Source organism: Mauremys mutica, chromosome 8, assembly GCF_020497125.1.
Source record: "Mauremys mutica isolate MM-2020 ecotype Southern chromosome 8, ASM2049712v1, whole genome shotgun sequence".
NCBI lineage: Eukaryota > Metazoa > Chordata > Testudines > Geoemydidae > Mauremys > Mauremys mutica.
Window position 1 is genome coordinate 97,669,750 of NC_059079.1, and position 13,675 is coordinate 97,683,424.

At 42.9% G+C, this 13,675-nt stretch overlaps 1 protein-coding gene across 3 annotated transcripts in view; it reads right to left on the minus strand.

Annotated features, from left to right (window-relative positions):
- Nucleotides 1-233: 233 nt before the first annotated feature.
- The window catches only part of FSTL4 (follistatin like 4), an 816,966-nt gene continuing 803,524 nt past the window's right edge, over nt 234-13,675 (minus strand). For 2 of the 3 annotated variants that reach the window (XM_045028516.1, XM_045028518.1), the window contains exons 14-16: nt 12,969-13,076; nt 9,789-9,898; nt 236-3,653 (exon numbers count right to left, since the gene is read on the minus strand). In XM_045028516.1, coding sequence (XP_044884451.1) covers nt 2,951-3,653; nt 9,789-9,898; nt 12,969-13,076 — 921 coding nt within the window. In that variant the 3' untranslated portion in view covers nt 236-2,950. Of the gene's footprint in view, nt 3,654-9,788; nt 9,899-12,968; nt 13,077-13,675 lie in introns of all 3 variants that reach the window. The other variant, XM_045028515.1, reaches the window with a different exon arrangement.

Below are 13,675 nucleotides of genomic sequence, written 5' to 3' on the forward strand. Positions count from 1 at the left end.
AGTGACTATTGTCTGTGATCCTAGTGTCCATCAATAGAACGCCTAAGTGATACGTGAGCATATTAAAGTAACTAATTATTTGCTAATCCAATTTAAATTCATTTCAGTTAATCATTGTGATTAGTAATTCATTAGCCAGGAAAAAATGTGAAGTGGTGAAGCAATTGCTACTTACGTACCAAAGAAATGAAAAAGAAACTGCAATCAAGGAGATTTAATATGCTTGCAATCAAAGGCAAACACAAGTTAAACCTTTCTGGTACAGAGAAAAGGGTGATCTTTGTGGCATAAGAAAAAAAACACCTCAGAATAACAAATGTGCAGCACTTTAATGTTAGATTGACCATGATTGGAACTATTCACAAGTAGCGTGGACAATCTAAGTTGTACTTCATTGTCTAAGTAAGTATGATATAACCATTGGATAATTTAGAAAACACATCACCAGAACTTGGGCTGCGGAAGGAAAAATGGGAGCATCTTTGGAAGGTAAAAGTGGGAGTTCGAGTGATCTCTAGTTCAATATTTTGAGACAAACAGAAAGACGTGAGGGCTATTACACATCCTTCACAGCCTATATACACCAGTTGTAAGAATATTTACCTGAACAGATATTTACAATTTTTTTAAAATATTCTTAAAAAAGTAATATTTGCTTGATCTATGACACAATGAACTTCTCTACAAGGAAACTTACAATAGGCATAATAAAATATTCAAGAAGTCATAAAAGATAACACTAGCGCAGTGGTCTGGCCTACTAAAAGCCGTTTAGGATGAGTGCAATGTATGGATACAGCTTTGTTCTAGAAAGGAGTTGTGCATATTTAAAAGTACTTACAAAGTTGATCTCCTCCTTTCCTTACACTTGTATGTTTCCTCGCTAGATGAGTAGAGAACCATGAGCACCATGCATTTCTAAATGAAGGGATGTCCATGTTTTAATGATGGGCTAATGTCTTCTAACCTTTATGGCTCATAAGAGAAAATATGTAGGTTTCATCCTATCGATGTAAAAGGGCAATTTAAAGGATTTTATATCTAATGAATTCATAGGATTCATTGCCTTTTTTCGTCTGTCCAAACAGATTTATACTAATCATTAGAGAACTAAGATGGTTATAACTTACTTGATGTCTACAGCCAGCCTAAAATGCAACTCTTTCAGTAAAAGCTAATGCTTAAAGCAATGTTATCAGTGTTACTCGGTGTCCTTCCTATTTAAAATCCTTTTTTATGAGGGTGACAAACATCTATGTTAGAAAATAGTTACTGCACCTTTAAGTGTCACCGTATATATTCAACAACTGCTTTCGTATAAACTTTGGGCAGTCAAGGTCATGCTAGAGCATAGTTATACTTTCATGTAATTCAAAAGGCCAACTGCTGCGATGTAACAGATGCTGTCCCTAGAAAAGGAAGTTTGCACGAATATCAAGATTACATTTTCAAAGCAGTGAGTGGGATTTAGCTGCTCATTTCTTACTTTTTTTAATAGTACTTGTCTGGCTTGCACCACTTTGAAAAGTTACCCATAACTACACTTGTCCTGATTATTTCATGATGGTGAACGGTGAAAGCTACTAAACGGGACTGGAGAAAAGCTTTTTATATGTCTATAAAAGTGCAAATGGATGTTTATTTTTATGGGAAATCAACTTAACTTTCTCACTGCCAGCTGTTGCATTCTGGGGTAATTTATTTGGTTTTTATATTAATCTCATTGTTCATAACTAAATGGTAATTGACGATAAAGAAGTGTAATATAAATGGGAGGGAAAAGGCAACACAAAATTAATCTTTTCCAGAATCTTTGATGAGAGACATGTAAATTAAGACTACAATTCTAATGGGTGAATGCTTTGTTAAAAATATGTTACTGAAACTGCTGGAGATGGAGTTGGATATGTAGCCATTGTTTTATGAAGAACTAACTCACTTCAGTGTTGGTAAATTGCTAATGAGGGAAATGAATAATTTCTAGAAATGTTTTTGCCTACATTGGGAACAACCCCGGCTATTATGCTATCTGGCAGGCAGGAAATGATTTTTCACACTATGTCCTATCTGACTTCAGTCACATGGTACTGAAGGAAGAGTGCTTTATCTCCTGATAGGATAGATTATGCATATCTGACTACCAGTGTTTTCTGGCTTTCAAAGTCACCTTCCCATCCCCAATTTTTCCACTAAGAAGTTTCTCAAATACAATCAGACGATGTTCTTTATACACCTTGGAAGAGGTGATACTACTGCATTCCTCTCGGTATTCCAATAGCAAAAGAGAGAAAAGAAAAAAAAAAGATAGCTGACCGTAGATACTTCTGTCATGTTTGGTTCTGAAATTACATCAAAGAATTCTTCTAACACCATCCCTCAAAGGAAACTGATCATTTTCCATTAAATTTCTCACCTAGATGTCTGCATTTTGAAAACTGCTCTCTGTGATTCATTTTTCTTATACAAAGGGCAGTTTTAAATGTGTTTTTACTGCTTACATGTTCAGGAAATGTTAAGGGCAGTATAATCAGGGCCCTACAGTCAGAAGTACAGGTGATTTGAAGTTAGACTGACTGAAAGAAAACTGATGACTTCAACATAACTTAGAAACTCATCAGTACTGAAACTCAGAAGCTGTTTTGTTCTACAGAATCATCAAGTTATGCAGCTTATTCAATACCTCGGTGGAGAAATTATTCTCTTTCCAGGTATACATTCTTTTCATAAGCCAAGCCGTAAATCATACTTCCAAAAAATATCCCAACACAACCCAATTTCTATTAGCAGAGCATACCTTATACTATAAAACTTGCAAGTAGACCAGTGTTGCACCATGAAGCTTATACAGGTTTTTTCCCCAGTGTAAAAATATACAATGCTACTGCCTATTTGTTGCAGTGTAAGGTCCAATCAGTACTTGTCTGCTGCAGGCTCTTACTTTTGTGCCCTTTCATACTTCTCCAACCCAGACCACCGTGTTACCCCTCCTGATACCTGAAACCTCACAGTGTAATGTGTTTTGTCTCCCATTAATAACAAACAGTGAATTCTTAGCTGGTGTAATAAGATACTGTCCAAATAATCCACTGTCTTTCATAATTCGGTTGTAGCTGCTCCAGGGCCAGTCTTTGGACATGATAGGGTCCTTTAAATTCTTCAGTACATTCATTTTCCCTGTCGACAGCTCTACAAAAAGCACATCGGTTTGCAAATGTGACGTAGCATATATATAGTACTGATTGCCTTCAGTGAAAGAGGGTTGAAATGTCAGATCAGATACATGTACATTTGTTTGTAAGTCATAAATCAACTTGATTTCCCCTTGGATGGTTATTGCCTGGACTTTAATCCTGCCACTGTCTTCAGCTGCACTGACCAAATAGCGTCCATCAGGGGAAATATAGGGCATACCCGATATGTCACTGTTAGGGCCAATCACAGAATCTGTAACACTGTCAATAATGAGCTGGGGAGATGATAATATTGATGTATTATTTTTACATTGGACAAAGAAGTAGCCGCCCAAGTGGGTATAGGCCATGCTCTGTGGTTTGCAGCTATAGTTTTTGAAGCTGATCGTCTTGATGTGGGTCACAGTTTCCAGGTCAATTTTGTGAACTGCAGATTTCGATTTGTTAAAGATGAAACCGAACCTGAAATATAAAACATGACACTGGCGTCATCTCTGGAACTGTGACAACCTGCTTGAGAAAACACTGAAATCAGCAGAACTCACAGACTCCAGTTGTTTTCTATTGTGCGTAATAATGTTCACTTTTCTCTATGTAACTGCTAACATTTTAATTCTTCTGCTATGTGCTCAAAAAAAACCACCCTACATTTTTGGTTAACATGTCATTACAATCTAGGGACATGGCCCCACAAGCCGTTATACATGCAAGAATTCCTGGCTCTCATAAACAGTCCCATCAACACCAGTAATCAACCATGGGAACAGTGTGCAGGATTGGGCACTTTATGTGTTATGCTTGAGTTACAAATTCTTCTGGTGTGATATAATTCAATGTGTATTTCAGATGTTTTATAGCTCCAAATCACAAATCACCCTTTTATAGCTCCAAATCACCCTTAACTAAGGGTACGTCCAGACTACCCACCGGATCAGCGGGTAGCGATCGATTTAGACGCGATATATCGATCCTCGAACGCGCTCCCCGTCGACTCCAGAACTCCACCAGAGTGAGCGGCGGTAGTGTAGTTGACGGGGGAGCCGTGGCCGTCGATCCCGTGCCGTGAGGATGGGAGGTAAATCGAAATAAGATATGTCGAAGTTGCGTATCTTACATCGAGACACATACACACACACCCCGTGTAGACCAGGCCTAAAACGTATTTTGGACCTAATCCTAAAGAGGGGAAAGGATGCAAAGAAAACTTCAAGGGATATTTGTGCCCTTTGATTCTGGGCCAGTCCCTTAGCATAAGTTAGAGCCATCTGAGAGGAGCTCTAATTTACAGGTGCTGCCATGGCTCCAGGGGGCCATTATGGTCGCTGGGGCTGCTGCGGTGCACAGAGTCTGGGCCATGCCCTCACACCATCTGCTGGGAGGATGGGTCGGTGGTTTAGGAACTTATCGGTGGATCCCCTCAAAGCAGCACCACTGCAGTGGAAATTGGGGGTCTTTGTCTTCAGTTTTGAGAGAACCGAAAATAAAATGAATACCAAATAAAATGTCCTATACAAGCAACAAGCTGCAGTGCATTTGACCTTTGTTGACCAGAGAAAAAGGTGAGCAATAGCCAGGCAATGTTTCTACTTAATTTGAAAGGAAGCCAGTAAAAACAGCACCTCTTGTGTTCCCTAGGACGCCGGTATTCACTTGCGTGAGTGAAAATTAATTTTACATGGAATATTTTTTCATCCATTCAATACAGAAAGAAGGAAATTAAGTGAGATGTTTGGCTGGTCTTTGAAAGATTATGAAATGTGACAAGAGACTTGTTTTCACACAGTTAAAATATATATTTTGCTTCAATCAGTGGGTTTATTTCTTTACGCTTAAGCAGCATGTCAGTGAGACACTCAGCAGTGATTTCACTGCTGAAGAATTAGCCAATGTACTGTACGATCCCTTGAAAATCACTGAGCTTAGCCTTAAATTTTCCCATTATGCTCAGATCCTTTAGAAACGTCACTTAAAACAGCTTCAGGAAAGATTAACATGGCACCAGGTGTGGAGGAAATAGGAGATGACAGGGTTTCTCCTGAATGAGCACGCTTGGACTATTCAAAAAGCCTTCCTTTACAGCATTTCTTTCAAGACTCCCTTAATACTGCCCAAGTGCTTGAATAAGAGAAAAACCAGGCTTTTTTCATAAACTTTAATTTGAAAAAGTGGGTCAGAATGGGCATTATGTGCACAGAGCTGCTGAAGAGGAGCTATGCCTGTGTGAAATCTGTACTCTGAAATCTCAATGAAAAAACTTGCTCTTGGTATTCTTTTAATGGAAAGCCATCGAGTCTGGAAGGCAGCCTGGGAACTAACCCTGCCTCCAAAAGAGATGTTAACTCACCCTGTGCGCTAACTGTAGCTCTTCAAAGATGTGCTCCCCATCGGGGCTCCACTTCTGGTGCATGTGCACCCCATGTGCCTTTAATTGGAAATTTTCATTAGCAATGTCCGTTCAGCCCACACGTGAGGATATCCTCACACATGCTGCTGATCGCCTCACGGAAGGTGGGTAATGGAGCAGTATTCCCATAACAAGGAGGGAACTTCGTACTCAAGTCCAGCACAGAGGAAAAAAGTGCATTGCCAGCTGTTGCATCGGAGCTGGAGGCACTGACAAAGGCCTTTGTACTGAAGACCTTGTAGCAGCTCTCACATACTGGACATTTTTAAGTAGAGCCATAGATGTATGTAGATTGTGACCTCATCAAGCAAATGGCGAGAACCCTTCAATACTGGTATGAAAAGCTCTTAAGGCATCCAAATGAACCTTGAGAAAAATAAGTAATAGTTCTGTTTCCTTTAGCTGCAGCACATATTCCAGAACAACTGGACATAAGGCAAATTTGGGGGTAGAATTCACCACAGTGACTAAATGGTCTCCATTTTTGAAGGTAAGTATTTCTGGATCTTTCCTATTTTTTTAAATAGTATCTGTTGTAACTCTGCAGAACAGACTGACTCTAACCCCACACATAATTGAGGAGCCATGCCTTGAGGTGGAGAATGCTGGGAATGCAGCAGACCACTGGCATCCTGGGAAAGGAGCTGAAGAGGGATTGGAAGATTTATTGCTGGACAAAGAGCCAGGGAAAACCATGTCTACCTTGGCCATGTTGGGGCTATTAGAATAACTCTTTTGTTCACCACTTTGAGAATCGGAGGCATCGGGGGAACCACATAAAACAGCTTCTTCATCCAAGTGAGGAGGAAGTTCTCCCCCCTCCAAGGAATTGAGATCTGACTCCCCCCAATGAACAGAATAGTTTTCATTTTTTTGTTCGTAGTGGTGGTGAAGAGATCAACTTCTGAAAATCCCCAAGTCTGAACTACACCAGCAATAACTAGGGAATCCAACTCCCCTTTGTAGTCTTGGGGAAAAACACCTGCTCAGAGTGTTGACTGTGATATTTTGCCTGCCTGGGAAATAGGTTGCTGAAATTCGTATGGGATGTTTTGTGCTCCAATTCCATAACCTTAATGCTTTGGTGCAGGGGGAAGGAGATCTCACTTCTCCCTGCCAATTGATACAGAATATGCAAGCAGCATTGTCTGTCATGACTTTGGTAGACCTGTCTGAGGAGAGGCAGAAAATGAAGGCGGACATTTCTGACTGCTCTGACTCTAACAGGTTGATATGGAGGGTGGTTTCTTGGGGTGACCATCTGGGGGTGGTCTCAGAGTGAACATATAGTGTTAGAGCATTGAGGTGCGCCCCCCCCCCATTCTGACAGAGATGCATCCGTGGTTATGGTTAATGAATCTTCCACCAGTCCAGGTAGCAATTAACCTGCGGAGGAACTGACACCTGTTTGGCAAGAAAGCTGATCTGAGCCACCCCTAGAAACAGCGAAGGCATAATCTTGCATGTTCAGTCACAAATGCAAGCTGCTGTGTGACCTAGAACTTTGTACGGTTGCCAACCCTCCCAGTTTGGCCAAAGAGTCTCCTGGAATCAATCTCGATCTCCCGGAGGCTACTGAAGCCAATCCGGGAGATTTTAGGCCACTAAAAAAGTCAGGTGGTATGGTGGGGCTAAGGCAGGCTTCCTACTTGCCCTGACTCCGCGCTGCTCCCAGAAGCGGCCAGCATGTCCCTGCGGCCACAAGGCGAAGGTGTGGCCAGGGCGTCTCGGTGCGCTGCCCCCGACTCTGCTGCTTCCATCAGCCAGGAACGGGGAACCGTGGCCAATGAGAGCTGCGGGGGTGGTGCCAGGAGGCAGGTGCAGTGCACCGAGCTGCCTGGCTGCCCCTGAGCCTAGGACATGCCGCCACTTCCGAGAGCCACCCGAGGCAAGCACCGCCAGGCCAGAGCCTGCACTCCTCACCCCCTCCTGCACCACAACTCCCTGCCCTGAGCTCCCTCCTGCACCCAAACTCCCTCCCAGAGCCTGCACCCCAAACCCCTCCCATACCCGAACTCCTTCCCAGAGCCTGCACTCTGCACCCCAACCCCCTGCCCCACCCTGAGCCCCCTCCTGCACCCAAACTCCCTCCCTGAGCCTGCACTCCCTCCTGAACCCCACCCCCCTGTCCCAGGCTCAGCCTGGAGCCCCCTCCCACACAAACTCCCTCCCAGAGCCCCCACCCCCTCCCACACTCCAACCCTCTTCCCCAGCCCTCAGCCTCCTCCCACACCCAAATACCCTCCCAGAGCCTGCACCCCAACCCCCTGCCCCAGATTCAGCCCGGAGCCCCCACCCACACCCCCTCCTGCACCCCAACCTCCGCCCCAGCCTGGTGAAAGTGAGTGCGGGTGAGGGAGACCGAGTGATGGAGGGAGTGGGGCAGGGCTTGGAGAAGGGACATGGCCTTGGGGAAGGGGCGGGGCAGGGCAAGGGTGCTTGGGTTTGTGCGATTAGACACTTGGCAACGCTACCTAGAAGTTGAAGACTGTTTCTGACTGAAGTCCGGGGGCTCCCTTGAATAATTCTAACACAGTATGATAGTGTCACGATGGCCATGGGCAGGAAGGCCCTGAATGCCAAGGATGCGAAGGGGCCTAGAGTTCGCGACTGATGGGGAGGTCTCCCGCCCTGTCTCCAAAGTGAGGCAAAGGGAGCACTCCATCGTTAATAGTCACAGCTTGATTTCCTGGTCCTTCCATGGCTTGGATTTGAGGGCTAAACAAGATGTTACACTTAAGTGGGACATGTGACTCTCATGGGCAACAAACACATGTAAAGTGTCCGTTGCTGACCGGGATAGCCTCTTTACACACAAGGCAACATTTAAACCCCAGTGAACTGGGCATGCCCTATGCAGGGAGGCTTTCCCCAGAGGAAATAACACAGCCCTTCAATAACAAGTAACTAACTACTACTACTTTCTAACAAACTAAGTAAAAAGAACTCAGCAAGCGGCCGAGGCAAGCACGATGCAGACGCACTAAGCGTTGTCTCAGGCCCAACGCAGGAACTGAGGGCGGTTCGCTTGCACAGCCTGATATAGCCTCAGTGTGGGACACGCAGGTATCAGCAGCATGTGCATGGGCCAGATGGACACTGCTAATGAAAATCTCCGCTCAAAGGTGCGTGGGGCACATGCACATCTGACATGCCGCATCCATAGGGACACTACTTGAAGAACCTCTAGATATTTATCTGAATTAACAGCCAGTTGAACGTGTCAAATTACTGTTTGTTTCAGCGAGCAGAACTATTTACATTGGGTCAAAGGCTGCACATAGTCACACCAGTGTCACTAATAGCGTGGCAGTCACCAGTAGAGCCCCAATCCAGCAACTAACTTTAAGTTAAGCATGTGCTTAAGTGCTTTGTTGGACTGGGGTCTAAAAGACCGAAGATGGCACACAACTAGCTTAACTGAGCTATATTGGCTACATAAAATGATTAGTAGTTGTGCTATAACATGGTAGCAATATAATCAGTTACTATGTATTTACCATTGATTTCAACAGTTAACATGTAGTTGTCACATTCGGAAACAAGGCATATTATTTTGAGTTGTTTGTTAGCTAAATTGTAATTCCCTTGGAAATTATTGTAATCACAATACATGGTACTCGGGTTTTTTTTAAATGCATGCACCATTCGTGCAGTCGCTGCTACTGCACACACATCACATATTTCAGCATGCAAATGGTCAGTTATGTATTCAATAGCCAAACTTCAGATGAGAATACATTTTTTTACCACTCAGCTCAATAAATCTTAGGAGATGTGTACCGAGTCCTTCGGGGCTTGTACTGGGATGGCTAGCCTATGCTGAAGCCTGTGCTGTCATGTGTTTGCTAGCTACTGTTACAAATAGTACAAGCACACCTTAATTTGCAGTGTAGTCATACCCTCAGTGGTACATTTTGAATCTTAGATGTCTTATAGTATGGCTTTGTGGTTAAAGCATGAGCCTGAACCTCAGGTTTCTATTCCTGGCTCTACACAGACTTGCTGAATAATTTGGGGCAATATGCTTATCCTGTTCTTACATCAGTGTCCACATCAGGAAAATGGGGAAAATAATACTCAACCACATCACACATTCATTGATGTTTGTATAGTACTTTAAGCTGATTAGACAGAAGGTTCCCTGGAAGCACAAAGCATGATGACAACAAGTCATTCGGGCCATTCCTTACCTAATGTGATTAATAATAAGATTTGTAGGTGGTATGAAAAAATCATCCACATCTTCAAATGGCGTGCGGATGATATGCTGATTTTCCCCTGAACTTGCCTCTGATATTACCTACAATAAATAAACAACATGTTGAGCATAGGGAAAATAAGAAGAAAGAGAGAAGTAAATACAGGTTACATAACTACGTTACACCAAAAAGATATTTACCTTGCATCTAGGAGATTCAAAATGATTAATACTTTCAAAATAGCATTTGGAGTAGCTGCCTTGAAAAATAGTGTTAATAAAATGGCATTTGAAGATTGACATTTGTAAGGTAAGTGCACAACTCTCTCTGCTTTCATAAGATGATGTTTATATCAGTAGACAAAGCAATCGTGCACAAGTTGAAATAGTGTGACAACACTAAACCTACAATAATGTATTCCAAACTGTTTAAAGTAAACATTTATTTCATATGTATTAAACTCACTTAAATGCACAATGTTAATTCACTGGCTTGACTGATCTAACGCTAACTCACAGAAATTAATTATCACTTTGAAGGAACATAAACGTTCACCCATCTAGTGCACCATGTAAAATCCATGGAAGAGCAGAGAAAGGCACTCTCTCGAAATGCTGTCCTTCAGAACAAAGCAAACCTTCTGCTGCCATGGAAACTCTGATTTATCATCTCCCTTATAACCCCAGAAAAATGAGGAGGTAGAAATTTTAAACAATTAAAATATTAAATACAGAAATTGTTTACTGGGATTGTTTTGGTTCAAGATGATTTAGGTCAATTCATTAGAAGTTTTTGCTAATGTGACATGCTAACAGGAGTTCTTTTGAATGTATGGCTAAATAATTAATTACAGGATGTGCTACAATCTTAAAAGGTTTAGTTCAAACATTCTGGTCATGCCATTTCGATTTCTTCCAATTAAATTGTTTGAAAAAAATGCCAATTTTTGCAGAGTGCTTTCATGAAGCCAGAAACAGTATTGTACATTTGCTTTCTCATCAACTAGTAACAACTAAACAATAGTAGCCCCTTCATAGGCTGCATAGCTTTATTTGATAAACCCTTGATTTCTGAAGAGGGAGAAAATTAAGGTCAAGCTGCTCAGCTGGCTCCGAAGAATCTCCTTCTTGGGCACCTAACTCTCCCTATGCAATGCATGGGTAGTCCAGGCAGGTAGCTCCGGGCTCAGAATTCCACTAGGTGCCTATGAGTTAGGCATTGCAACACCCAAGTACCTGTCCGTAGCTAGCCCTAGATTCACTGTGGGTGGGGGTGGGGGTGGGGATGGGAAGAGGGGATTAGATCATTGAGTTGGATCTCCCCTGTATCACAGGCCTTAAATTTCATCCAGTTACTTCTGTACCTAACCCAACAACTTGTAAAGCATATCTATCTTCCAGAAAGGCATCTGTGATCCTTAAGCTTCCTGCTTCCCTATGAGGAGTGGAAGTAGGAAGTGAATCCTTCACGACTGCACAAGGACCAAAGGTGAAGTGAGAACACATAGTCCACCCTCCTGCATTACAGAGGCAGCCACCTGGGCTGGTGGTGGGGGGGATGGGAAGAGAACCTTGGATCCAAGTGGATCTGCCCCACCCATACACTGGCTAGTGTAAAAATGACTGGATGTGTTTTGCTGCGGGGCAAGGCCATTGGCAGAGGCTCAGTTCTTTCCCAGGACAGCAGTGCTGTATGTTGCTCCTAACGCAGGGCTAGGAGCCAATGCTGTCTAGTATTTAAGTATCTGGACGTTGTCGGCAATGATGTATAAAGGGGAAAAGCTTGAGTTTCATAGATCCAGAAGGTTCTAGACCATGGGTATCCAAAAATAGCAATTACACGGGAGTATATGAGAATGGGCCAAACTTGGGTCTTGTATTAGCTTGGTAAAATGATGTGTAGGACTCTGGTTAAACCTGGATCAACGTGGAGTAACTAGATGGAGGTTCATGGACTTATTCCACATTTGCACTAGGGTGTCTAAAGAAGAATTTGTCCTAGAGGCTTTGCGTGTGCTTCTTTCTTCCCGAGAGCTGCTTTGGAAACCAGCCTGACCTTTTTATTCAGAAAGAGGGATTGGAAACTGAGTTTGCAGAATGCTTTCAATTATCACTCCTTTTTTTTATTTCTCGATACAAAAGTCTCAGAAGCAGCGAACAACCTCTTCCTCTGCTAAAGGTATATATTTTATTGAGAGGAGAAGAAGAATACTAGTGTATTGTGCACCATAGTTGGTCCACGAAAGAGACTCAAGATTTGGGAAAGAAGTGAAATAAAATCAGCAGAATTTAAAGAAAATAAGCAGCATCTTAATGGACCAGCAGAAAACTTAGCCCCACACTGTATAAAGCTGAATAGCTAATTGTTTTTAATATACTATCTAGCCTTCCTTGATGTTAAAAAGGAGAAACCGGCTTGTTCGGATGCAGGCCCAAGAGTTCTGAAGGAACTATAAAACTACAGTACAGTGTATTTTTATATATAGTGCCTTTTCCACACAATACCACAAAATGCTTTGCATTCTTATCTCATCCTCCTTGACATCCTGTGCTGGGCTAATTCTGCGCCTCTTCTAGGGCTGGTTTGGCACAGATCAGAGCTGGCTGAGGGCCGTCCAGCCCAGATAAAATGTTCCCTATGGCATGTTATACTAAAAGGGAATACCCAGCGTGTAAGAACGTCGGTGGCCCTCCCCAAACTTGCTCCCTGCTCCAAGGGATCCTGCTATATGGGTCATGAGCTGGCTGAGTTGGTTCTGTGCCTGCTGTCGAGACCACCTAGAACAGAGGGGTATCCTCTACAGCTGCCTTACAACCACTTTGTGGCAGTGCTGTTTTAAAGGAGGCGCTGATCAGGCAGCAAAGCTTTGTTTGTTTGTATTTTTCTCAGTTACCTCAGCTCTTTCTGCATGCATTTGGCTCTGTCATCAGTCTTAAAAACAAAATGGACAATGGTAGCAACACACTCCCACTACTGGTTTACAACATATTCTCTGCTCTGTGCCTGACAGTGGCTCAAAACCAGATTCAACTGTAAGAGAGGTGGGGGAGAAATAATGCACGACTATGCAACTAAAGACCAGCTTAAATTCGAGACAGAAAGTGTTATCAGTAGCCAGTGGTGCTGCTAAGAGAAAGAGAGGGTAAAATGTTAACTTTACACAACACTTACCTGCAGTGTTGGATGGGACTTCTGCATGTTCCCCCAGCTAAGGACCCAGACTTGGTCATGTGATTTATCATAATGTAATTTGGCTGGTAGGGGGTCAAGGTCCATAGACTTCAAAGAAACAAATATTTGTATTGATATTTAGTGAAGTGAAGGTGGCTTGTGAACATTATTTATGTTAACATTTGTTTACAAAGATTACCGTGAACGTTCCCCTGAAATCCATTATCCACCTCCACCCCCCCACTTTAGGAAGATGGAGGCACAAAGTTGTGTAATTAGCTGAAAAAATCACACTGTGAGTCAGTGACAGAGCCAGAAATAGAAATTAGGTATCCTGATTCCAGTCCCCTGATCTAGCTAAGCAGACAACACTCCATCTCACACCACAACTTCTATCTACAGGGGCCAATTTCTGTTACACCTGGTCAATCTGGTTATAACTGAGGTCACAAACTGACCCAGTAAGTGTAGGTGAGAAATACTTTCTAGGTAGCTGCAAACATGACTGCAGACGTCGTCCTAGGACTATGAGAACCATGCCATCAAGCAGTTTTTTTGAGGATGAGGTTATAGCATGGCAAGTGACACAGTATACCCCGATGAGAGCGAAAATAGTACATCTGTCCAACACGTGAGCTAGGTCACAGGTTCACTGGGTAGGGACCTAATTCTTTAGCATATCAAAGCCTCTTTGCCATCACTGAATA